Raw genomic sequence first — 27,479 nt, 5'->3', positions numbered from 1 at the left:
TGCATGCCCCCTATTAGGAATTGAGCCAGAAACCCAGGCATGTGCCCTGACAAGGAATCCAACCATGACCTCCTGGTTCCTGGGTCGAAGCTCAATCATTGAGCAACACTGACCAGGCCGAGGGTCCAAATTTTATAAATAGTAAGAGCCAGAGGGAAGACAGGGGAGGGTGGGTGGAAAGTGATCAACCAAAGAATTTGTATGCATATATGATAACCTATGGACACAGGCAATAAGGTGGTGAAGACCTGGGGTGGGGTGGGCTAGAAGAGGTCAGTGGGGGGAGGGACATATGCAATACTTTCAACAATAAAGATTTAATTAAAAAAAAAAAAGAGCCAGTGATTTGCTGACAGGAGCACCTCACATACTCTGTATACACAGAAGAACCTCAGACTGAACTCTCAGCTTCCCATACTATGCCCACTGTTTACAGGTCTGAGTCAACCACTGCAGGGAAACCCTGGTTTTAACTTTTTATCAACAGATTGAGACCTGCCCTGTTCAATAAAAGCTGCACGATTTGAATATCTCATTTACATAAAACAGATGTAATTGGCAACATGGGCTGGAATGTAGAAAAGGAGTCCTCCCCTACATCTTGGGGAATGCAATTTAGGTTGCTACCTGAGTCCGTGTCTCCCAGTGGCAGCTGCTTTCGAGATAGGCTAGTAAACCAGGGCAAATGGAATAGGGAAACTGAAACAGTTAAACAGCAGTTTGCAGCCATGTAGAAAATCTAGGTGCCAAGCAGTTTGCACCCATCCAGGAAATCCTATCTCCCCTAAACCAAGGACACTGAAGAGTAAATGGTTTGCACTCCCCCCCACTTCCCAACCAGAAGGTAAGTAACTTAAATCACCCTACTCAAGGGAGAAAGCAGAAATCCAGTTAGTGCCATTTACCAACCACACCCAAGGACGGATGAAGTTAAGAGAATAAATCTAACTTTGGTACATCAGCACAAAGCTGATGAATATTCTATTGAGATCCTCCCCTAAACATCTAGCCTTTTTATCATTTTTAAAAATATATTTTTATTGATTTCAGAGAGGAAGAGATATAGAAATGTCAATGATGAGAGCAAGTCATTGATCGGTTGCCTCCTGCACACCCCACACTGGGGATTGAACCTGCAACTGGGCCATGTGCCCTGACTGGGAATTGAACCGTGACCTCCTGGTTCAGTGCATAGGTCGACGCTCCACCACTCAGCCAGGCCAGCTGGGTTAAACGTCCAGGCTATAAACCCCCCCCACAATGAAGGTCCCAACGTTTGCTATCCCTCCCATGAGTACACCTGCATCTTACCCCTCCCCCTCACCTTCATGCATCTCCTAAGGGACCCCACGAGGCTTGCAACCAGGGCAGCAACCAACAGTGGCATTTCATCCCAAGCAAACTCCCTGATTCTGTCCCCAAGGCCCCCCTTTCTCTGACTCAGTGAGTCAAAGCATCTCAGTTTAGAGCCATTTTCTCACAGAATCCCCCTCCTGATGAGGGGAAGTGGGAGGGGGGGACGTAGACCAACGATTAACACCAAAAGTGCCGGGAGCGCTATCAAAGCTTCGAAATGGCCTCCAGTTCTAAGTCTGCTTTTATTAGTGATGATGATATTGCTAAATATGTCAATGCAGTAAAGGTTTCCTTAAGTTTTTGAAAATGTAACTTCATTTATTTGTGATTCATAATTTGTTTCCTAAACTGCTGTAAAATCAGCAAAAATGCCTTGGCAATTTTAGCAATTTTAGCATAGTTCCTAGGATATTGATTGGCATTCAAAGGGTTAAGGCTGTTCTGTAGTGAGCCAGTGCCCCTGGGCTGTGACCTTCACAAGTCCTACTTTCCTCTTGAGACAGGAAGGCCAGGAGGTTTCAAATTTTAAGCTATTCCCTCCCCCCCCCCCCTAAACCCCGTAAATAGTTTCCCTAGAGGGCAGGCTTTTGATAAGGAGAACAAATGCTCAGGGTGTTGCAGAAGACAAAAGAAATACCAAGCATGAGTCCTAGAGAAAGGGAGGGACCCCATTTATTAACACTAGTGGACTCCGGGAATACTTTCCAAATCAGAGTGAAGTAACAAGCAGAGGCTTCGCTTTTTATAACCTTCTGGGGTCTTTGTCCTGCAGATATGGTTCTGCCCCCTTTCATATGGTTCCTCCCCCTTTCATGGGCTTACAGGAAGGCCCCCCGCCCCATGATGATCTGTTCTGGGGCCAGCGATAATGACCTCCCCCCCCCACCCCAGGGCAGTGCATTGTTCACAGTTTTTATGGCCTGACAGGCCTTGCAAAGACCAGTTTCCTCCTCAAGGTCTTATTTCAAAGTGGGTTAATTTCTGTTCTTTTAGGAAGTATGAGGCCAGAGGTGTTTTGTTTTGTTTTTCTCAATTGTTTGCCCAGAGAATCTGTTGGGGTTCTGGAGGTAAAACTCACAAAAGTGTGAGCGTTTTCCTAACACTAAATTCCCCTCGTTTTTTAATTCTGAAGTTTATCCACACTGAGCCTCTAGCAATTCATCAAGGACAGTTGAAGTGGTCATACCACTGTGGATGAAAAGGGGTTCTATGGAAAGTAACCTCCCGGGATGATCTTAAATTCCTAACTGGGCAGGTCCCGGTGAGTAGTCACACCCTACCTTAAGCAAGACCTGCCCACTGTTTCTGTGAATCTAGGTTAGCATACCTTTGAAATGCCTCCTTTCAGACTCAGCTAGTACATGCCCAGAAGGCCATAAGTAAAACCGCCCTCCAGAGAGCACATGATCTCATGAACTATCCTGTAATCCAATCCCTGCCTTGCTTTCTCCTGCCTTCATGTAATCTTCCTTTTAGTTCCTCCTAATTCCAAATGCGTGAAAGGAAAACCACAAAGCTGTCATTCATCGAAGCATTTGAGATCTTGCTTCCTGGCAATTGTCCTCAGTTTTGGCTCAAATAAACGCAGAAAAAATTCCCTACAGGTTTGGACATGTTTATGTCAACATCAGTACTGGCTCCAAAAGTGGACTTTTGCTCCAGGTAAGCCTGTCTCTCTAATTTTGGGGCCATGGTTTGTCTTGTGACCTCAGTTCTCTGCTGGATCTAAGAAAAATGATTGATTTTTTTCGGTTCAGCTTTTTTCTTGTTGTGAAGATGGGAGAGGCAACTTTCAAGCTCTTTGTATGTCAGACTGGATACCAATGGGAGCTTCTTACTATAATTTTTAACTTACTAACATTAAACAAATAATTTTTAAACCTTTTGTAGCTCATGGCAGTTTTAACTTTTATTTCAGAACTTCCTTCTATAAATTCTTATGTACACATTCATCTCACTGTGAAGTATATGGATCCCCAACCACCTGGGAATGGAAAACCAAAAGGAGGTCAGCAAGTAGAGTCAGCTAGGGTTTGCCATAGACTGAGGGGGGCGGAGCAGTCACAGCCTCTTGGTTACCTTGGTAACCACAGAATAAATTTATTATAGCACTGAAGCAAAAAACTCAGACATATCCATTTGCAAATTGAACTATAATAACACCATCCAAAATAAAATATAAAAATAAAAGGGGTAAGCATAAATAGTTCTGTAAATATAAAAATATTATACTTAATTTGCACTGAAACAAAATTTGCCTACTTATTCTATATCAAAATCTTTAAGCTCCCCCCCCCCCCATTTTCTATTATGCTCTCTTCCAACTACTTCTATTTCTCTCTTTAGTTCTTACTCTTATTCTCCCTGTCATTGTTTCTCCTTCCCTATTAACCCTATGGTCAGCCGCCTCTAAGATGGTCCCCAATGATCTCTGCCTCATTCATGCATGACCTTGTGTCAAGTGTGGGCTGGACCACCTACTGACTTGCTTTTTCAGAATACAACTGAAGTGATGAGGTGACACTCCGCGTTAGATTAACTAAGAGACTGCGGCTTCTATCCTGGGAGGGTTCTCTTGCTCTCTGGCTCTTAGGGCAGCCAGAAACAAGAGTGTGAGCAAGACCTGAAGCAAGGAACTCATATCTCTGGGCAACAGTCAATGGGGACCTGAGGCTTGCCATCAGCCACATATATGAGCCTGGAGCTAGGAAATTAATCCTTCCCAGCTGAGCTTTGAGATAACTGCAGCCCAGGCCACCAGCCTGACTGCAGTCTCGCGAAAGAGGCACCCAGCTACATCACCCCAGATTCTGGACCCACAGGAAATAGGAGATCAGACATGTTTGCTGTCCAAAGCCACTTTTATATAGCAATGACCCTTTTGTATCCCTCTTTGTCCTGGCTTCCCCATTTTGAGGAAACTAAAGTGAACAAAGTGTAGCATTTAGGTATTCATATTCTGCTAGTGATACTGCTATCAAAATTGCAAAGTAATTTAGTCTTCAAATTATTTACACCTATAAAGTTCTAAAACATGAATTCTAAGAATTCCATGCCGAAACCGGTTTGGCTCAGTGGATGGAGCGTTGGCCTGCGGACTGAGGGGTCCCGGGTTCGATTCCGGTCAAGGGCATGTGCCTGGGTTGTGGGCACATCCCCAGTGGGGAGTGTGCAGGAGGCAGCTGATCGATGTTTCTCTCTCATCGATGTTTCTGGCTCTCTGTCCCTCTCCCTTCCTCTCTGTAAAAAATCAATAAAATATAAAAAAATAAATAAAAAGAATTCCTATGTGGAAGTCCTAACCACCTGTACTTTAGAATGTGACCTTATTTGGACATAGGATAGTTTTAGATGAAATTAGTTAAGATGAAGTCATTCTATAGTGGGCTGGGCACTAAAACCGGTGACCACAGTTTTTACAAACAGAAAATTTGGACTCTGGTGCACACACACGGGGAGAAGACAGCTGCCTACACAGCGAGAAGCCCAAGTAATCCTGTCCTCACAGCCCTCAGGAGTGCAATAAGGAGTGTTTTATAGAGTGTGTTTACATTATGTCTATGATGTGAAGCCATCATGTTTTTTTAACTCTAGATATGGGGCACGGCTACAGTGTTTTGGCCAGGTTCAAGTCTTGGACTAATGAAAAAACAGGGTCCTCTCATTGCCATGTGCAAGTCCCAGCTGGAGGGCAGGGTCCTCCCAGCACAATTATAGCTAACAGCTACAGCTGTGAGCTTGAACCTATGGTCTGAACACGTGGCCCATGTGCCTTGTGATAGAGTTCAGGTGCATGTAGTTGAGTGAGGGTGAAATTCACGAGAATGCTGTAAACAACTTGATCACGCCCCTACTCTGCCTCGTGGCATCTGCTATAAAATAAAGACACAGCTTGTGGGCGCTGGCGCTGTCTCCTCATCAGGGAGCAGCGTCCCACCAAGACCCAGCTTTCATTCTCTTGTCTGTCTTTTCTCAATCCTTTCACAACCCGCCCGCCCCCCCCCCCCCCCCCCCCCGCCGCCCCAGGATCACCTTTGGCCGTAACAGCTAGATGTTGTGATTTGTCTTTAAAGCACTAAGTTCTGAGAACCATGTGCTTCCTTGTAATTTCTCTGTATAAACAAGGGCTTGCTCTGTTTTTCAACAGTCCTTGGACTTCAGCATGATTACTTCTCAGCTGCTGACTTGTGTGGCAATTTCAATTTTCTGTGCCTTAAAAGCCAGCTCCCTGGACACCTTTATTGCAGCTGTTTATGAGCATGCAGTGATTTTGCCGAATGCCACCCTGGCACCAGTGTCCCGTGAATTGGCATTGGGGTTAATGAACAGAAATCTGGACCTTTTGGAGGGAGCGATCACATCAGCAGCAAAACAGGTACCTCCTCTTGAGTGTGCTGGCTTCTATGTAGAGAGTGGGGTCCCAAGAGACAGAGTCAATTACCAGGGTCAATTAAATATGTGTCCGAGTATGTATTTGCATATGTGTTAATGAAACCGGACAACTAATGGGTCCGGGCTGCCTGTCACTACTTGAGCCAATTAAGCAGACACAGGTTTTGTTAATGGCAGAAATCAGGTGAGCGGGAAGCGACAAACCATACGCACTCGGAGATTCAAAAAAGGACTGTTCATTCCAATACTGCCGGCAGATGGGGGAGCAGCCGGTCATTCCCCAAAATCTGCTCTGCTGCCCCCCATAGGCCAGCTGCTTATATAGGGTAGGACAAAGATTACACAGGGAAATTGGACTATAGGCATGGGGATGTAGGAAGCTGGGGGGTTGTGGGGTGGGGGTGGGGAGGACTCCATTGTTTGGGTAACAAGGTTGTTAATCTTTCCCTGAGAATAGACGGCATTCCAAGGTTGACTCCCAGGTCCCAAGGGCCTACAATTCCCAGCCAGGTCAGAATGTCCTTTCTTTAACCAACACAAGGCAATCATGGCTAACAGAGCATGATCACTATGTCCCACAACCATAGCCAGTCCCCAGTATTCCTTTCTTGCCCCTAACAGGTTGAGTCATATGAGCATTTATTCCACAACAAGCTGGCAGTATGGGAGAACAGTAGGTCACCCACAAAAGTCTGCTTTGCACCCTTCCATAAACCAGCTGCTTCTATGGGGTAGAAGGACAAAGATTACATGGGGAAGTGGGCAAAAGGAATAAGAATGGGTATGCAAAAGGAACAAAATTGGGTATTACAGGCGTGGGGAAGTAGGCAAATAGAATAAAAATGGGTAAAATGATTACAGATTACTGGCAATGTGGACTAGGGGGTGGGGTGCTTCCAGGATCCCATTGTTTCACAATAAGGCTGTTAATCTTTCCATGATGATAGGCAGTTCTCAGTAAAAGGAGAATGGGTTCCATTTCTAAATTAACTCCCATGTCCCAGGGTTTACTACTCTCAGCCTGGTTAGAATGTGCTTTCTCTGTCCGAACAGACCAATCACAGATAACAGAGCATGGTTAATAGTACTGCCCCTAACATTAAAGTAGGTGAAGACATATATGTCAGGGTAGCCAAGAACTTTTGTTTTCCCCAAATTATTAGAAAAAGGACATTATTAGTTCCCTAATAGTGAGACAAACTTAAGAAAAGAACAGCTTGGTTATCATTCAGGGGCAGCACTCCTTTGAGAAACTTGCTGTAAGTTCAACAACTTTGTTGCTCTTTTCTGCTACAGATGGAGGGTGGGGGATAAATGGGTCAGGGGTCACGTGCTATTTTTAGAGTATTAGCCGCCTTGGTGCACTTTGTTCTCTTAAGAGTGTGCAGGGTTTTAGGTGAGTTTATAACACCAAAACAAACTTAAGTTGCAAACTACTTAACTGTATGTATTATATACTTCAAACTTCATTCTAATTACAAGATACTTCATACTTCATAATACTAACACATGCTAATGTATGTTTTACATATGTATACAATCCATATAAAGCTATCTATTATATACTTCATATTTCATTTTAATTAGATAAAAGTATATGTGCTTTCTATCTATTATATACTTCATATTTCATTTTAATTAGATAAAAGTATATGTGTTTTATTATTGTATTTTTTATTCTGTATTAGTTTCAGGTGTACAGCATAGTTGTTAGGAAATAATGTTCTTTACAGAGTGGTCCCCCCAATATTTCAAGTTCCCATACATAGTTATTATGATTTCGTTGACTATATTCTCTATGCTATAATTTGCATCTTTGAGACTATTCTGTAACTACCAATTTGTAAAAAGTATACTAGTATATGCTAATGCATAGTAAGTCCTTGAGTTAAATGAAAGGTTTAAGGTTAAGTATGTGGTTTAAATAAGATATTCATAACTCAGGTATAGACAGATATGTGAAATGTCATGAAAGTCAAGGATATATACATATAACATATCTATCAATACACATTCTTATGCATACAAAAATCAGCTTCCAAGATGACTCTCCCACCCGAAGGTGCCCAGGTTGTACCTCTAGCCCCCCCCCTGAGAAGCAGGAATCATGTTTGCAGGGTATACAGCAGGGAAGGCTGGAGCAGAGGAAAAGAATTTGAATTATAAATCAATTCCATACACTCAGGTACAAGAGTTGGTCTAAGTTCAGGGAGGGAGTGATTTGGGGAAGAGCTAGGTTTATAGTTAACAACTGCAATGGGTGTCAACTTGTGAGTAGCCTGGAAAGCTATTCATGCTTAGGAAAAAAAAAAAGAAAACATCTATAATAATAAAAGCATAATATGCTAATTAGACCGATGTCCTTCCAGAAGAAGTTGGGGCTGTGAGGGAGGCCCAGGGCCCAGGTGCCAGAGGAAAGCTGGTGCCAGCAGCTGGGGGAAGGAAGGCCTACTCTTGCACAAATTTTGTGCATCGGGCCTCTAGTTATAAATAGAGAATGATGTCAGAATTGGAAAATGCAAGTAGTTGGGCAAAGAAAATAAATTATAAGAGTATAGAAAACAAAGGAATAAGATTGAAAGGGAAAAACATACACCTGAAGGTGGTTTGTCAGCCACTCACTTCCTCAAGTCCTCTTGCAGGCAGGCCCCTTTTTGGTTGTTTGCTTATTTGAGAAATATTTTAATTAAGCTGCATGTTTAACAGGGTGCACATATTATTGTGACTCCAGAAGATGGCCTTTATGGCTGGAACTTCAATAGAGAATCTATCTACCCATACCTGGAAGATATCCCAGACCCTCAAGTGAACTGGATCCCTTGTAATCATCCCAACAGGTAAACAGACAGACTTAATAAATGCAATCATGAACATGAGCTTACTTCACTTGGGAAAATTTTGCAGAAGATCATTGCATAAGATCCACTATCAATTCTAAGTTTCAAGACAGCTTTATTATTTTTCATCTCATTTGGAAATATTTAATAGAAAAGTAACTATGTATTATAAAATCACAGAAATCAGTGCTGGAAGGTAACATAGAAACCATCAAATCCACTGAGGGGCTGGATCTGGTCATGGGGTAGGCAGCTGGTTAGTGGGAGAATCAGATCCAAACTCTAGTCTTCTGACTTCTTACTAGTGAACAGAAAAATTGTTTCCCTGTTGTGTCTATAATTTGAAAAATATGTGAATAAATAGCAAAATAGTCATGTGTCAGTTGAGAATTTCAAAATTTTCTTTCTCATCCATCAGATAGTTAGTTGATGTGGTTAATGCATACAGAATCCTTAAAGCCTAAGCTAATTGTCAATCTAGTAGGTGATGTAGCAGAATGTTTAAGTGGTTTAAATCAAGTCTAGTCCAAAGAAATATGAAGTGTGATGAAAGTAGCACTGTTACTTTTAATATAAGCAAAACAATATCTGATGCACCTAAGAGATTCATGTCAGTTAACTCACTTATTTCCAAATGCTAAAATTCTAGGAATTTCTCTTTTGGAATTGCTCTCAAAACTACACAAACTACTGTAACTGCTTATAGAGCCATCTTGATTTTGACCAAGTTTAATATTATTTATCATAATTATCTACTCACATTTCATTGTATCATAACTATTTCATATTTTTCCATTTCTAATGCTAGAAATTCAGTTTCTAAAAGCCCCTCTGTTATCACTTCCATTATAAAGTAACTTTATTTGGTTCTTTTTCTTAATCCTCACCCCAGGATATTTTTTCCATTGATTTTTAGAGAGAGTGGAAGAGAGAGGGAAAGACAGAAACATTGATGTGAGAGAAACATATTGATTGGTTGTCTTCTGCACAAGCCCCGACCAGGACTCAGGCTGGGGAGGAGCCTGCAACTGAGATATGTGCCCTTGACCAGAATCGAACCCGGGACCCTTCGGTCCGCAGGCTGATGCGAGGCTAAGCCAAACCAACAAGGGCTTCACTTGGTTTTTAATGGCTCTTCCCTAGAACCAAATTTCCAAGAGCCTCCAGAAAATCCCCATTTCAAAAAGTCTTGTTTTCTATTTATATTTTTCACCAATTACATCTCCGTTCCTTGCCTTCATTCAGTTATTGAACAAATTTTTTGAGAACCTATTATTTACAGCAAGCATGTCAAACTCACGGCCCACGGGCTGCATGCGGCCCACAATGAATGTTTTTGTAGCCCAGCCAATATAACGGTATGTAAGAAACGTTTTAATAAAAATTTCGTAACTGAATTTTTATAATATCCTGTTACACATAATTATTAATAATGAACTACACATTCACTAATGACTGATTACTATAATCGTGTTGCATCCATTTCCCTTACATGCCTTATGCGCAGGCACACCATTTCTCTCCACTAATACTAGCAGCGAATATTTCAGCAGCTGATGGCCATGTCATTAGTCTTGGACTAACTTGTTTGGTGCCCGCAAAAGGAAATATTTCACTTGTGGAGAACAAGAAAAATAGATTAATTTGCATTATGCTTATTAATTTGTGCAGTTATTCAGTGTTTGGTAAGTTAATGTTCAAGAAAAAATAATTTTTATTAAAATGTTCTATTATTTTATGTAAATGATTACTCATTTATTTCAGCCCTTTGTTTTCAGCATGTCTCTATTGAAATACAGCTATGTTCCTATGAAAATTGAAGCTTTTGTTTTTTTGCGGCCCATATAAACTTAAACCTTGTTTATTTGGCCCATGTTAGCTCTTGAGTTTGACATGCTTCATGTACAGGTACTATTCTGAAAAATGGGGTGACAAAAACAGATTAAAAATATATTGACCTGGAAAGATTTGATCAATATGTTTCAAGTGGTTCAATGTGTTATATTTATTCCTGTGCATTTCCTATAGAATTGAAGCAAATGATGGGAAAAACTATCAAATGGTCACATATAAATGCATTAAAATAAGTTTTTAAATGTGTCCTTGTATCCGTGATCTTTTACAAGGATATATTTTCAGGTGATTGCTACGGTTTTGTACTAATTTATAAATTTAATGGTCTAGATTTGATACTCAAAGAAAGCTTTTGTTACTATTGCCAGCAGATGGCACCACGTTTTCATTCATTCAACAGCTCTCCTAGTCTTAGCTACTCTTCAATAACCTAGTAGTAACCATTTTTAAGCTATTTTTGTGTGGTGCCAATACAAAATAAATATGGATAGATATTACATATTCTGAGATCTCACTTTTCAAAATTGCATTTTAATTCCTTTTCTGGGACAACTGGTAATATGATAAAAGTAAAGAAATTAAGCATTAACAAATGTTCTTGTATTCCCATCTTTCCATACTGGCTGGCACCATTCTAGCCCAACTCGTGTTGTCTCTAATCTCAACCATTGAAATAACTTCCTAATGGTTTCCCTACACTTAGTCTCTAACCATTCTAGTCCATTTGATACTGTGATGTCCTATTAAAGAAAATTCAGATCCTGTTACTAGTCCTCAAAGCATTGAATGGTACCTCCTTGTCTATTAAATTTGGAACAAGTTTCTTAGCCTCTTGTGCAGAGTTCTATCCCTTATGACTCCAAATAGGCAAAGGGTCTAAACAGACAGTTTAAAAAAAAAAAAAGAAATTATCTTTATTGTTGAAAGTTATACAGATGTACCCTTTTTGCCCCCATTCACCCTTCTAGCCCACTCCTTCCCCCGATGCCAGGCCTTTACCAGACTATTGTCTGTGTCAATGGGTTATGCATATATGCATATAAGTTCTTTGGTTGATCTCTTGCCACCCACCCACCCTGCCTTCCCTCTGGTTATTTGTATGCCTTATGATTTTTTTTGATAAGTGGACATTTGAATCTTACAATGTGATAACTGGAAATCAAAACTTCTTCCTTCCCCGGGGTTTTGCATCTCTTGTTTGTTTGTTTTGATTGTTACAAGCTGTTTCTGTGCTGGGCATAAGCTTGAGGTGTAACTTAAGGTCTTCTGAGGTCTTTTGTTAGCCTGTGCCTTTCCCTGGGCATGTACGGTGACTTTTTAAATTCTCCTATACATGCGATTGCTTTTTTATGTCCTAGTCCTTAAATGTCTGGTGCCCAAAAGGGGGAAAAAAAATAAAGACTGTATAAATTCCCTAGAAGTCACTAGCAACAATGCATGAGGGGTGCAGCAAAGGCTGCCTGCCCCCGAGTCTGCATCTCTGAGATCAGAAGCAGTTATCGATGCTCAGAACACAGATTCCCAATATTTGGAGGAAAGGGGCCTTATTGCTCACCTTGCTCCCACAAGCTGCCTGCAAGGTGCTCCGGGGACACCTGCATGGCTGCCTGCCCTGGGGGCTGGGGGAAAGATGGGTCATGGGTAGTCACTGCTGAACCAGTGTTAAAATAGACTGAAATTAACTGCAATTTACCCTGGAAGTTTCAAGCCTTCAAATAAACTGCAGAGTTCCCAAGTATTATGTCAGACCAATTCTGCAATTGTTATCTAAGTAGAGGAATAGATTCTTGGTGCTTCCAACTTTGCCATCTTCCTAGAATCCTCGCTCTAAGTTGACCTTCTTTCATTCAAAATACTTTTTTTTTAAAATATATTTTTTATTGATTAAGATATTACATATGTGTCCTTGTCCCCACGTTACCCTCTACCCCCCAACCCCCCACCCCCGCTCATGCCCTCACCCCCCCGTTGTCCATGTCCATTGATTAGGCCTATATGCTTGCATATAAGCCCTTTGGTTGATCTTTCCCCCTTACCCCCACCCTCCCCTACCTTCCCTCCAAGTCCCGACAGTCCAATCAATGCCTCTCCGTCTCTGGATCAGTCCTTGTTCATCAGCTTATGTTGTTCATTATATTCCACAAATGAGTAAGATCATGTGGTATTTATCCGCTCTCCAGTTCCATCTATGCTGTGGCAAATGGTAAGAGTTCCTTTTTCTTCTTCCTCTTCTTAAAGAATACCTTTCAGCATTTCATATAATGCTGGTTTGGTGGTGATGAACTCCTTTAGCTTTTTCTTATCCGTGAAGCTCTTTATCTGACCTTCTATTCTGAATGATAGCTTTGCTGGATAAAGTAATCTTGGTTGCAGGTTCTTGCTATTCATCCCTTTGAATATTTCTTGCCAGTCTCTTCTGGCCTGCATGGTTTCTGTTGAGAAATCAGCTGACAGTCGTATGGGTACTCCCTTGTAGGTAACTGACTGTCTTTCTCTTGCTGCTTTTAAGATTCTCTCTTTATCTTTTGCTCTTGGCATTTTAATTATGATGTGTCTTGGTGTGGTCCTCCTTGGATTCCTTTTGTTTGGGGTTCTCTGCGCTTCCTGGACTTGTAAGTCCATTTCTTTCACCAGGTAGGGGAAGTTTTCTGTCATTATTTCTTCAAAAAGGTTTTCAATATCTTGCCCTCTCTCTCCTTCTGGTACCCCTATAATTCTGATGTTGTTATGCTTGAAGTTGTCCCAGAGGTTCCTTACACTATCTTCATATTTTTGGAATCTCTTTTCTTTTTTCTTTTTCGGTTGGGTATTTTTTGTTTCTTTGTATTTCAAATCTTTGACTTGATTCTTGGGATCCTCTTTTCTGCTGCTGGATCTCTGTAAATTATTCTTTATTTCAGTCAGTGTATGCTTAATTTCTAGTTGGTCCTTTTTCATGTCCTCCATGGTCTCACTATACTTATTGAGGGATTCATTAAATTTATCGGCGGTTTCCATAAAATTCTTGAAAAACCTTATAAACGTGGCCTTGAACTCTATATCCAATCGTTTGCTTTCCTCCATTTCTGCCATTTGTGACCTGTTTCTTTGTCTCCGCATTTTGGCAGCTTCCCTGTGTTGATAGAGTGGCCCTGTGCGCCAGGTGTCCTGTAGGGCCCAGTAGCTCAGCCTCCCCAGTTACCTGGGGTGGACACTCTTGGTGCCTTGGTTGTTGTAGAATCACTGGGAGGAATTGACCTCCAGGCCAATTGGCTGTGAGAATCAGCTGTGTCTAAAGTGGGAGAACTTCTGTGCTGAAGACACCCTTCTGGGGCAAGACTTGCTTCAGTGGGGCTTTGGTGCTCACTGAGTCTGCTCCCTGAGTGTGTCCCTTATGGATCTGAGGAGTTGCAGTCTGGATGGACCCCCTCTGACCACTGGGTACAGTGGCTCCTGGATCTAAGGAGGTGCTAATTCAGCCTCTGCCTGAGGCCACACAGCAGGAGCCACGAAGAGGCTCAGCTGTGAAGCAATGCAAGCCGCTGCGGGGCCTTGGGCCTTCTCTTGGAAGTTCAGGGTCTGCCTGGTTCGGCTGCAGTTAGGTACATTCACATGCAAAAGCCTCTGCCGCAGCCTGGGTGGGGCGGGGTCTCAGGGAGTCAAAGGGCGGAGAAAGCAGCCATGGCCGATTCTCCGCCCTGAGTCGCGCGTCTCAGTGTCCAGGTAACGGCTTCAAGCACCTCTGAGGGAAAGCCGCCCTCAAGTTCGCTCGCTGCCGGACAGACCAGCCTCTCCCCGTATGAGTCCTGGGTCCCCAGAGACTTCCCGGAACCGGAGTTCAGAGCAGTCGGGAGTTTGTGACTCAAAAAGTCAGCCGCGTCCTCAGGTGCCACCCCCTTTCCTCGCGCGCGCGCGCGAGCCGCTGTACCTCTGCACTTCACCTCCGCAGCGCCTCTGGCTCTCAGCGTGCTTTTCTTTCCTTCTAGTTGTAGACTTTACACTCAGCCAGCCTTCCTGTTGTTCTGGATGATGTTTGCTCAGTCCTTTGCGGTAATTTTCAATTGTTGTGTGAGGCGACAATTTCCCGGTGTTTACCTATGCCGCCATCTTAGTTGCTCTCCGCAAGGGATCCAAAATACTTTTTTAATGCCTGTTTTCTGTCAGGCATGGGTTCAGTGAATAGGAGATGTGTGTGTATTTGCCCCATAATAGCTATAAGATGTAACATACAATATATGATTAACACGTGAATGCATACATGATTATGAATGATGATAAATGCTATGAAGAAAAAAATACATGGCCTGGAGTGTTACTCTAGAATCATTTTCTACAGATGAATTCCCCACAAGCATGTACTTCCTCTGAAGTCTCTTTTTGTTTTAATCTTTCCCTTCTACCTATGTCATTTAGAATTTATTGTGTGTGTGTGTGTGTGTGTGTGTGTGTGTGTGTGTGTTGCATAGTAGGTTCAGGCCGCTATCATCCTGAGTTTTATTAAAAGCTAAGCTTGATTTTTGTTTTCCTCTTCCAATAACACATACCAGATTTGGCCACACCCCAGTGCAAGAAAGACTCAGCTGCCTGGCCAAGGAAAACTCTATCTATGTTGTGGCAAATATTGGGGACAAGAAGCCGTGCAATGCCAGCGACCCCCAGTGTCCTTCTGATGGCCGTTACCAATACAACACTGATGTGGTGTTTGACTCTCAAGGAAAACTGGTGGCACGCTACCATAAGGTAGAATTTAATGCAAGTAGTTAGTAAATGCATAACAAATTAAAGTGGACAATAGGGGGAAATCCTTATTATTGATAAGAAGCATACTTTAGAAGCTGAGTAGAGACAAAGAAGAGAAAGTAAAGATTAGGTGTGTGTGCATTTAGGAACAGGAGTGTGTTGTTGGGAGTGTGTGAGAATCAGTAGGACCTACCTGCATTGAAATATATGTCATCTTTTGGACTTTCTCCTTTTAAAGACATGCTTTGGCAATGGCTCAAGGCTAGAATGAAAAAACACTTACCAGATAGACTTGGTTTTAACAAGAAGGAAGCAAAGAAAGTCCTTTATCCTCAGAAAATCCTCATTCTTGGCAAATATGTGTTATCTATTTCACTCCTACCTCTTGTAAGATTCAAGGTCTTAAGAGATAAGGATTTCCTTGTACATATCTAAAAATGTGGAGATTGAACCAAAAGCTCCTATTAGCCGTAGTAGTCTCAAGTTCTGCACTCTTTCCCTATGAAGCTGATGGTCATAGATGAAATTAACACTGCCGAATCAATGTGCACTTGTACTTTTTCAGACACAGTGACATCCAAGCAACTTCTAAAAAGAGATTTACCCCGTCTTTGTCTTCTGTTCATTGCAGCAAAACCTTTTCTTGGGTGAAGATCAATTCAATGTACCCAAGGAGCCTGAGGTTGTGACTTTCGACACCACCTTTGGAAGGTTTGGCATTTTCACATGCTTCGATATACTCTTCCACGACCCTGCTGTGGCCCTGGTGAAAGACTTCCATGTGGACACCATACTGTTTCCCACAGCGTGGATGAATGTTTTGCCACATCTGTCAGCTATTGAATTCCACTCAGCTTGGGCTATGGGCATGAAGGTCAATTTCCTTGCATCAAATATACATCACCCCTCAAAGAAAATGACAGGTAATGTATAATTGTTAAGATTCACAAGCTTAATGGAATCCAAAAATAAAAAAAAAAAAAAAGAAAAAATTCTTTTTTAACTAATATGTACTCCTTAAACACAGTGTTTTTCAACTCCTAATTTTTGTGTATCTAGCTGGTGACATGCTGTAGAATTAATCTTCATATAAATTGTTTTCAGATTTATTTAGTTTTATTCAACTTGAATAACACCCTTTTTCATTTTTCCCCCAAATTCACCACTTCTTATGTGACAACTCTTCTTGGCTTCTTGGTGTCAGACTCTATTGGATTTTTATCATCTGTTGTCCTTGGCATATTTCACTGAAGTTAGTAAAAATACTAGTATATAACTTAGAGGAAGTAAAATGTTAGTGTGAGTTTAAAATAGTAACAACTGTTATTATTTTCACTTTTCTGTTTCAAATGTGATTTCCAACTTATCGCTTCCAGGAAGTGGCATCTATGCACCTGATTCTCCAAGAGCATTTCATTATGATATGAAGACAGAGAAGGGAAAACTCCTTCTCTCACGATTAGATTCCCACCCAAAGCACCCAGTCATGGTGAATTGGACTTCTTATGCTAGTGGAATAGAAGCATTCTCAATGAGAAACAAGGAGTTTAAGGGCACTGTCTTTTTTGATGAATACACCTTCTTGGAGCTCAGAGGAGTCACAGGAAATTATACAGTTTGTCAGAAAGATCTCTGTTGTCATCTAAGCTACAAGATGTCTGAGAAGAGAGCAGATGAAGTGTATGCCCTAGGGGCATTTGATGGACTACATACTGTTGAAGGGAACTACCATTTACAGGTAACGTTTATTTGGGTGGCAGTGGAGTTACCAGATAAAATATAAGATACCCAGTTCAATTTGAATTTCAGGTAAACAATGAATTGGTTTTGGTATAAGTGTGTCCAACTTTGGAGGATATGTGTACCAAAAATTTTGTTGTTTGTCTGAAATTCAAATTTAGTTAAGCATTGCCAACTTGCAATTGTCAATGTCAGTCTAATATTAAACTGGTTGGAAAAAGGCAGAACATTTATTTTGCAGTACCAATGTTTGAAATGATATAATAGTCACATTGGAGACAATTTTAATGGGTAAGTAATGTCTGATATTTCTTACCTGAACAAAGTTAGCCATTTTCCCAATATGTTCACTAATGCCTATTTTGTTGAATACAGCTTAACAGTAAGTATGTCCTGGAGACATATGAAGTTGATCTCTGAGATGTACAGTGAAATAGTTTATTGCTGAAAAGATTCAGCTATGAAGGAGGAACTATAATAGTCTTACGTGATGGGACTCATAAAAAAATCAGACTTTTTGTTCTTCCCATTCTGGTCTTATCATTCGTGATCTGGTCTCCAATCCTTTTTTGCCCAGATTATTGCAATATCCTGAGACTGAAAGCCCTTTGAGTGATGGAACTGCCCCCATGGTGTAACATTTTGTTTGCTATGTGATAGGCACTCTACAATGTTTGTTCATTTTGACAAAAAATTATCAAGTGCCTACTACATACCAGGTATATATTCTGTGTTTATTATATGAAAACTAGAGGCCTGGTGCATGAAATTCGTGCACAGGTAGGGTCCCTAGGCCTGGCCGGCAATCAGGGCCAATTGCTGGCCTGGGCCTTCTTTCATTCCATGATGCCCCCTGGTGGTCAGCGCACATTATAGTGAGCAGTTGAACTCCCGAGGGGACAATTTGCATATTAGCCTTTTATTATATAGGATGAATAAGTCTAGACCAGTGGTTCTCAACCTTTCTAATGCCGTGACCCTTTAATACAGTCCCTCATGTTATGGTGACCCCCAACCATAAAATTATTTTCATTGCTACTTCATAACTGTAATTTTGCTACTGTTATGAATCGTAATGTAAATATCTGATATGCAGGATGTATTTTCATTGTTACAAATTGAACATAATTAAAGCATAGTGATTCATCACAAAAACAATATGTAATTCTATATGTGTTTTCCGATGGTCTTAGGCGACCCCTGTGAAAGGGTCGTTCGACGCCCAAAGGGGTCACGACCCACAAGTTGAGAACCGCTGGTCTAGACCCTCCTCATGAGGAATCTTCCCTGGATCCCCAATTCAGGCTAAGTACAGCTCCTTAGTATTTCTACAGCAAAATGTGCATTCTCTGTTCTATCAGATGCCAATCTGTACTGAAGTTATCTGTTCATTTCTAGGTAAAAAAGTGTGGGAGGGAACTCTAGGTGGAGTGGAGAGCATGATCAAGGGTGTAAATTTGTGAGAGAACAAGGTATGCAAGGAAGAGCAAGCAGTTTGGTGTTACTAAGGCATAACCTAACAAGTCAGGACCGATGGAAGAAGAACCTAGAGCAGTGGTTCTCTACCTGTGGGTCACGACCCCTTTGGGGGCCGAACGACCCTTTCACAGGGGTCGTCTAAGACCATCAGAAAACATTAGGAAGGTTGAGAACCACTGGTCTAGAATGTGCCAGGTTCTGGCAAGAGTGGCTGGTTGAATGTGATGCTCTGACAGAACAGAATGCATGAGGAGGAGCAAATTGGGTAGCAGTGGGCACTGCTCAGTTTTGCTTGGGCCTTGTTGGTTTTGGAGTACTTAAGGTACATTCAGCTGGGGCCATCCATGAGGTTGTTGAATATATGGGTCTGATGCTTATGGCAGACACTGTATTTAGAACTATTGTTTTGAGAATCAGCAGGATAAAGGTCTTGGTTAAACCCACAAGGCTGAATGGTGTGAAAAGGTGACTTACATAGCCTGTAAAGAACCGTGGTCTAGGGGTGGAACCTTCAGAGCTCCAGTGTTTGAGCAGAAAATGGATAGAGAATTAGGACCTGCAAATAGGATTTAAACATAAAGGAAAACTTAGAAAGAGAACAATCATGGACAGGAAGGAAGTAGAGACCTAGGAGGAGAAAATTGTTAAGTGTGTTAATGCAATATGTTTAACATTACTGACATAAATAAGTGCAATTTTGGTAGAATTTCCTGGGCTTATAATGACACAGTGAAAGACAGATTACAGTAGGTTGAATAGTTGAAGGGAAGTAAAAATTTTGCAAGAATGAGTGACTGGTTTCCTCTTCAAAACTCTTTTTTAAAGTACATATATTTTAATTGATTTCAGAGAGGAAGGGAGAAAGAGAGAGAGATAGAAACATTGATTGGCTCCCTCCTACACGCCCCCTACTGGGGATCAAGCCTGCAATCCAGGCATGTGCCATGACCTCCTGGTTCATAGGATGACGCTCAACCACTGAGCCACGCTGGTGGGGCCCTTTTCAAAACCCTTGTCTGAGACAGGAGGAAGAGAAATGAGACAAGAACTAGACAGACACTGGCCGCAAACGCTGTTTTTGGTCTTTGTTTTTCCATAAGATGAGAGAACCTTGATTATTATTAGGTCTAAAAGAAAGAGCAACAAAAAAGTTTGAAAATGTAGGACATCAGTGTTCCAAGGTACTGGAGAAAGGAGGGAAAATGGTATCGAGAAAATGCCCAACAATTAAAAATTAAACAAGTTGTTTTGTAGAAAATTTATTGACATATAAATATTACCATATATTCTGTGACATTTTGACATTAATTGCACTTATGTATATGGGACATATATGATATTACATTGCCATATTTTTAAAATTCAAAGCTTATGAGACATAATTTTTTCTTTTTTTGTGATAGATTTTTTAAGTTGGTTGTAAAACAAGATAGCCATCTATTGGCGCTCTCTCTCTCTCTCTCTCTTTCTCTCTCTTTTCCTTTCCCCCCTCAATCTTGTCCTGCCTTTCTGTCTCCCCCAGAGTCTTGGCTCCACTGGAGAGAGAAGTGGTAAGTCCCTTCTCGGTGTGAGGACTGTCAAGTAAACAGAGCCCGCTGTTATTTTGCTGGGCCGTGTGCCCTTGACAAAACCACTGGTGCCTGACAGGTTTTGGAATTTAAAATTCTCAATTTAGTAGTTTTTTCAGATATAGGGTGACACGTTAGGATTACTGAAAACTGACTGAGAGCTCTGAGCACGTGGGTAATCCTTGCCTTTCCAAGCTGCACAGTAGGGTGATTTAACTCAGCCTTTGGTTAGGGGAATCCCTCAGGTGAGTATCTGTAGAGACTTCCTGCTGGGTTGGTCAGGTTTTTCAAGCTTTAAAACCCTTCTAACGCAGGATGACCAAGTAAATGTAAAGTTCAGGTAAGCAAGGAATCTTGTTTTTTTTAAAAAAAATGTATTTTATTGATTTTTTACAGAGAGGAAGGGAGAGGGATAGAGAGTTAGAAACATCGATGAGAGAGAAACACCGATCAGCTGCCTCCTGCACACCCCCCCTGGGGATGTGCCTGCAACCAAAGTACATGCCCTTGACTGGAATCGAGCCTGGGACTCTTCAGTCCGCAGGCCGACACTCTATCCACTGAGCCAAACCGGTTAGGAATCTGATTTTTAAAATGTAAGTATGTCCCTTGTGATATTTGGGACATTCTCATGTTAAAAACTATTTTTACTGTTTTTAACTTATCTGAAATTAATTTAACTGGAACTCCTGTCTAGCACCTGTATTCCTGAAGGGTAAATGCCTTGCTGGCAGTGCTTAGTCAAGTGGGAGAAATGACCGCACGGGGTGGGGTTGTGGTAAAGTCAGATGATCCCAACATTTGGCATGATTAATTCATGCAATCCCCTTCACCCACGTCATTTAAAACCTCCATATAAAGGTCATCTGCGTTACCCCCTCTGAAAATAAATGCCCGTCTTTCACTGGAATAGGGGAGGGGCAGTTGCCCATCCGTGGTGGGGACTCAGTATCTGTGGCACCTTTAACAACTTCCCACCAATTTTCCTTACTTTAGCCACCACATCTTTAATAGCTGCTGAGGTACTGAGGCAGCAGGAGTGGAATCTCTCGAGTATTCTGCAGTGTAGTCAGGGTTGATTCTTGGCTTTCCTCACTACCAATTTAGGACTTGGTGTTCTTAGATCAGCTAACTCAGTTACGACTTTGGCATTAACATCCCTTCTTCTAAAATTGCGCCATGGTCTATCCTCCTGGACCCCTATCCTTCTAGACTTATATCTTAAAAACATTAATGTTAGTTTTAATAGGATTTCAAGGGAACAAAAAGAAGCATGTATTCTACCTTTATCAGAAAGTTATTTGTATCCCATCTTAACACACTGCCTTAAATGCTTTCTGTTTAACTTCAAAAGAAGACATCCTTTTTTTTTTCCCCCATTGCTAGTTGTATTAGCTATTCAGCAGTGAACTGGATTAATCAATTGAGGAAATAATATTATTTTTCCAAACAAAGGAACCCGGGCATTTTTTTTTCAGGGTCAGGAGAGTGTTTCTATTGGCTTGCCTAGGAATTAATGGTTTGCCTTTACTTTCTAGATTTGCACTCTGCTGAAGTGTAAAACAACGAGCTTACACACTTGTGGTCACGCAGTTGAAACTGCTTCTACCAGGTTTGAAATGTTCTCCCTCAGTGGCACATTTGGAACCCAGTATGTCTTTCCTGAGGTGCTGCTGAGTGAAATTCAGCTTGCACCTGGAGAATTTCAGGTAAGAATCTTTGCTTAATATTGACAACTCATTTCATGTAAGAGGAAGCACTTTTTGAGTACAAAACCTATCCAAGTGCTTACAATCATAAAAATCTCTATTTGAAAAGGGTAAAATTGTCCTTAGGGCTAAGGAAAGACACTGAGCAGGCTGTGTTTTTAAAAATATATATTTTTTATTGATTTCAGAGAGGAAGAGAGAGGGAGAGAGAGATAGAAACATCAATGATGAGAGAGATTCATTGATAGGCTCACCTCACACTGGGGATCGAGCCCGCAACCAGGGCATGTGCCCTGACTGGGAATCAATCCATGACCTGCTGGTTCATAGGTCGATGCTCAACCACTGCAGGCACATCCCACTGAGGATGTGCCTGCAACCAAGATACATGCCCTTGACTGGAATCGAGCCTGGGACTCTTCAGTCCGCAGGCCGACACTCTATCCACCGAGCCAAACCGGTCAGGAATCTGTTTTTTAAAATGTAAGTATGTCCCTTGTGATATTTGGGACATTCTCATGTTAAAAACTATTTTTACTGTTTTTAACTTATCTGAAATTAATTTAACTGGAACTCCTGTCTAGCACCTGTATTCCTGAAGGGTAAATGCCTTGCTGGCAGTGCTTAGTCAAGTGGGAGAAATGACCGCACGGGGTGGGGTTGTGGTAAAGTCAGATGATCCCAACATTTGGCATGATTAATTCATGCAATCCCCTTCAACCACATCATTTAAAACCTCCAACCACGGCCAGGCTGCATTTTTTATCTGGAAAGCCTTAATATAATAATTAGTGTGTTCTTAAGATTAAAGAAACATACTGTTGTGGGAACTGCAGGGACAAGGCTGGGCTGTGTAAGGTAGAAAGAAGATTTGAAGAGTTTCAGGACTAATCCCACCAGAAAAAAGCCCCTTGGCATCACTGAGCAGTGATGGCTGAGGGTAGTTAAAAGGAATCCCTCTCATGATGTGGGCGAAGGTCCCATGTGATCATAGGAGAAAAGGAAAGAATGGAAAGCCAAGGAGAGAGAATGGCAGTGGCTGATGTTGGTAAGAAAGTAGAGTCGTTTTTTTTTTAATGTGTTTTTAGAGGCTAGAAATAATCCATATTGCCCAAGCACTCTGCCCAGCCCCATTTTTCTACTGGCTTTTCCTGCAAGTTCTGTTCTCACTCCTTTCTCCTGGTAGAAACAGCTACTGTGGGGAGTTGGGGGAAATGGGCAGGTTAGGGAGCCGTGGTGAGTGATTGACAGGCTTGATAGAGATTCAGCTGAAATCCCTCAGTCAGTCAATCCCTTCTAATCCTTCATGGAGTCTTTATCTTGTCTGAGAGGACTAGCTTTCTCTTATAGATTCCCAAATCCACTGTTTTATGTCTATTAACTTATGGGATGTTTCCTCAGGTAAATAAATGATAAGTTATTGATTATAGGCATTTCAATAATAAATGAATCAGTGCCAGTTCCCATGGCTTCAACTTTTCTTCTGTATCATTTCAAATATTTCTGATAGAACAGAATCTGGCCATTATATTTATTGTTCCCTTGTCCAGTTGTACTGATGTTAAAAGTGTGTTGTGGGTTGTAGAACTTAAAGTTAGACCCAGTCAACTTCTTTGTGTTTTAATTAGGTGTTGAGTGATGGACGCTTGCTGAGCCTGAAGCCACCACCTGGACCTGTCTTGACAGTAACTCTGTTTGGGAGGGTGTATGAGAAGGACCACACATCCAATGCTTCATCAGGCTTCATGGCATACACACTAACAATAATGCTCATAGTTATAACATCTATACTATACTCATTAAGTAGGTAGAATTTTTACATTTTCTTTATTTTATCTTGAATAATTTAAAAAATGATGGATGGATGCATGGATGGATGGATGGATAGAAAAGAAAGATGGGTCTGGTATACCTAAATATATATATATTTAGATACCACCCCCAAATCCATTCCAGACCGTATAGATTATATATATAATGACAGCATTTTAGAAAGGTAAATTCTATAAAATGAGGATAACAGTTATACCGACCTTTTAGGTTTTTTTTGGTGAGATTGTTTCAATGGTTCAGCCAACCTGCATATTTCAATTAGAAAATTAATGAATTCAACATCAGCTAATTGTCTTTGACCTGGTATCTAGCACTGAAGCATCCCAAAAGGCAGCTGAGCTTACATCTAGTGGGCCTTCATGTTTTTGTTTTTCATTGGTGACTTACTGCCTATTTACTGCTTATCTTGTCAGCCCACAAGCATATTAATAGGGTGGCGCTAGTGCAGACATTTACCAAATCTGACCTGCTACCTGTTTTCGTGTGGCCTGTGAGCTATGAAAGGTTTTTATGTTTCTAAATGGTTGAAAAAGAAAATCAAAAGAAGAAGACTATTTTGTGACACGTGATAATTATGTGAAATTCCAATTTTATTCTCCATAGCTAAACTTTTGTTGAATACTAGAGGCCCCATACACGAAATTTGTAGGTCGTCTGGAAGGTCATTCAGCTGTCCAGTCTAATTAGCATATTATGCTTTTATTATTATAGAGCGTCTCGTTCATTTGTTTAGGTGTTGTTGATGGTTGTTTTCATGTTACAATGGTGGAATTGAATAATTGTGACAAAGGCCATAGAGCCAGAAAAGCTAAAAATATTTGTTGCCTGGTTCTTTACAGAAAAAGTTTGCTGCCTCCTGCTCTAAAGCATTAAATAACAATGGATTTTAGTATTAAAAACCTGTAGTACAAGTCAGTGGGAAATTGCCCTTGAGTGTTTTTTTCACAATTCTTTCACACAAGGAGAAATAAAATATTTTTATCTGCTTTGTATTGAACTACCCTCACAAAAATTACCGTGATGAACATATGAACAAATATGCTAAATAAACTAATACCCCAAACAAGTGAACATAATTTTTATAAGCATAATTGGTATTTATTTCCTACATGATGTCATCTCATAAAGTCTTTTGTTGCATTTGGTAAGTTCTAAAATTCTTGTGAGAAATCATACTATTTTCATTTTCAATTTTTTCCTAGAGATCAACTAAGAACTGCTCATCTGAATATACAACCTGATATTTTTTCTGTGACTAACTTATTAGCTTTTCTTAGAATGAATTTACTTAAAATTCACTTCTTCAAATGAATTTTATTAAATATTGCAGCAGTGAATTTACTATTAAAAGTGGCACTGCCCTAGTCAGTTTGGCTCAGTGGATAGAGTGTCGGCCTGCAGACTGAAGGGTCCCAGGTTCCATTCCGGTCAAGGGCACATGCCTGGGTTGCAGGCTTGATCCCCAGTAGGGGGCATGCAGGAAGCAGCTAATCAATGATTCTCTTTCATCATTGATGTTTCTCTCCCTCTCCCTTCCTCTCTGATATCAATAAAATTTTTTTTTTAAAAAAGTGGCACTTACTACACTCAAACCCAGCTCGATTACTTTCTCAGTCTGGATTTTTTAATGCGTATATTTGTATTTTATGATAATCTTGATGTGCTTTTTAACTGTAATTTTAATTTCTTCTGCTTAAATCATTTGTGATGCTCATTTATACAAACAACACAATTCAAAGAAAGACCAATGCTCAAATACAATTGTTAAATCAATCTTTTTATACTTTGATGAATCAAATCATCCAGAGAGCAATTTTGACACTTCCACCTTTCTTTTTTTAATTATTAAATCTTTATTGTTCAGATTATTACATGTGTTCCTCTCTTTTCTCCCCATAACTCCCCTCCACCCAGTTCCCACCCCACCCTCCGCCCTCACTCCCCACCCACTGTCCTCATTCATAAGTGCGCGATTTTTGTCCAGTCTCTTCTTGCATCCCCCACACCCCTTTCCCCCCCAAGAATAGTCAGTCCACTCCCTTTCTATGCCCCTGATTCTATTATAATCACCCGTTCATTCTGTTCATCAGATTATTCACTTGATTTTCAGATTCACTTGTTGATAGATGTGTATTTGTTGTTCCTAATTTCTATCTTTACCTTTTTCTTCTTCTTCCTCTTCTTAAAGGATACCTTTCAGCATTTCATATAATACTGGTTTGGTGGTGATGAAGTCCTTCAGCTTTTTCTTATCTGTGAAGCTCTTTATCTGAGCTTCAATTCTGAATGATAGCTTTACTGGATAAAATAATCTTGGTTGTAGGTTCTTGGTATTCATCACTTTGAATATTTCTTGCCATTCCCTTCTGGCCTGCAAAGTTTCTGTTGAGAAATCAGCTGTTGAGAAATCAGCTGACAGTCGTATGGGTACCTCCTTGTAGGTAACTGACTTTCTTTCTCTTGCTGCTTTTAAGAGTCTCTCTTTGTCTTTTGCTCTTGGCATTTTAATTATGATGTGTCTTGGTGTGGTCCTCTTTGGATTCCTTTTGTTTGCGCTTCCTGGTGTAAGTCTATTTCTTTCACCAGGTAGGGGAAGTTTTCTGTCATTATTTCTTTAAATAGGTTTTCAATATCTTGCTCTCTCTCTCTTCTTCTGGCACCCCTGTTATTCGGATGTTGGTACGCTTGAAGCTGTCCCAGAGGCTCCTTACGCTATCTTCGTATTTTTGGATTCCTTTTTCATTTTGCTTTTCCGGTTGGGTGTTTTTTGCTTCTTTGTATTTCAAATCATTGACTTGATTCTTGTGATCCTCTAGTCTGCTGTTGGGAGTCTGTATAATATTCGTTATTTCAGTCATTGTATGCTTAATTTCCAGTTGGTCCTTTATCATAACCTTGAGGGTCTGACTAGATTTCTTGAGGACCTTACTACATTTATCTGCGGTCTCACCAGTTTTTTCGAGGGTCTTACTAAATTTATCAGTGGCTTCTAGTAAGTTCTTGAAACACCTTAAAAGTGTGGTTTTGAACTCTATATCCAGCAGTTTTCTTTCCTCCATTTCTGTCATTTGTATCCTGTTTCTTTGTCTCCGCATTTTTTATGCTTCCCTGTGTTGATAAGTGGTTTTCTGTGCTAAGTGATCTCTAGGGCCCAGTGGTTCAGCCTTCCCAATTACCTGAGGAAGACACTCTTGGTGCACCCCCTTGTGGTCTTTGTGCACAGTCTTGTAGTTAAGCCTTGATTGTTGTAGGTAAAACTGGGAGGGATTGACCTCCAGGCCAATTGGCTGTGAGAATCAGCTGTGTCTGCAGTGGGAGAACTTCTATCCTGGATCTCTAGGGAGGTGCTAATCTAGCCTCTGCCTAAGGCTATCCAGCAAACGCCTCCTTGCAAGGCTTGGGCAGGGCGGGTCCCAGGGGATCAACAGGGCAGGCAGATCGAGCAGTTATGGTTGCTACAAGTACCTCTGAGAGAAAGCTGCCCTCGAGTTCCGACCGATGCCAGACAGTCCGCTTCTCCCGTATGAGTCTGGGTCCCCAGAGACTAGCCCACAACTGGAACTCAGAGTCTGAAACTCCCTCCCGATTGAAAAAGACAACTGCGCCCTCAGCCGCCAGCCTGCTTCGCGTGTGCCTCTGTACCTTAGTATTTTACTTCCCAACTGCACCTCCTCTGAGTCTCGGTATGCTTTTCTCTTTCCTTCTAGTTGTGGAATTTCCACTCAGCCAGCCTTCCTGTGGTTCTGGGTGATGTCTGTTCCGTCTTTTAGTTGTATTTTTGAAGTGGTTGTGCCAGGCAGCAAACTCCGGTGTTTACCTATGCCGCCATCTTGGTTTCTCCCACTTACACCTTTAAAGATTACAACTTTTGTTATCAATTTCTTGATGATGTAACACACACACACACACACACACACACACACACACACACAGGCATATGCATTGGTAACCAGCTTCCAAGATGACCCCTAGTTATCCTCACCTCCAGGCTC

At 41.2% G+C, this 27,479-nt stretch overlaps 1 protein-coding gene across 7 annotated transcripts; it reads left to right on the top strand.

Annotated features, from left to right (window-relative positions):
* The first annotated feature begins 296 nt into the window (after positions 1–296).
* Positions 297–25,373, top strand: LOC118660430 (pantetheinase-like). 7 transcript variants are annotated; one of them, XM_036317847.1, is made up of 11 exons: positions 297–844; positions 2,833–3,018; positions 3,275–3,364; positions 5,504–5,731; positions 8,455–8,585; positions 14,966–15,158; positions 15,790–16,081; positions 16,535–16,896; positions 21,484–21,654; positions 23,283–23,457; positions 24,690–25,369. In XM_036317847.1, exons 3-11 carry the CDS (start codon positions 3,347–3,349, stop codon positions 24,698–24,700), a joined length of 1,581 nt encoding a protein of 526 aa, XP_036173740.1. In that variant the 5' UTR covers positions 297–844; positions 2,833–3,018; positions 3,275–3,346; the 3' UTR covers positions 24,701–25,369. The 7 variants fall into 7 exon arrangements, with proteins under 7 accessions (XP_036173740.1, XP_036173744.1, XP_036173739.1 ...); XM_036317846.1 differs by lacking the exon at positions 297–844 and having other exon boundaries at positions 1,127–3,018; XM_036317851.1 differs by lacking the exons at positions 2,833–3,018; positions 3,275–3,364.
* Positions 25,374–27,479: the final 2,106 nt, after the last annotated feature.

The sequence above is a fragment of the Myotis myotis genome, unplaced genomic scaffold (assembly GCF_014108235.1).
Source record: "Myotis myotis isolate mMyoMyo1 unplaced genomic scaffold, mMyoMyo1.p scaffold_m19_p_7, whole genome shotgun sequence".
NCBI lineage: Eukaryota > Metazoa > Chordata > Mammalia > Chiroptera > Vespertilionidae > Myotis > Myotis myotis.
Note: the sequence above shows the minus strand (reverse complement) of the source record. Positions and strands in the feature narration are given on the sequence as shown.

Coding starts and splice junctions, on each gene's coding strand:
- LOC118660430 (XM_036317847.1), top strand. Junction 8,586..14,965: donor CCTTGTAATCATCCCAACAG/GTAAACAGACAG, acceptor AACACATACCAG/ATTTGGCCACACCCCAGTGC. Junction 16,082..16,534: donor CCCCTCAAAGAAAATGACAG/GTAATGTATAAT, acceptor TATCGCTTCCAG/GAAGTGGCATCTATGCACCT.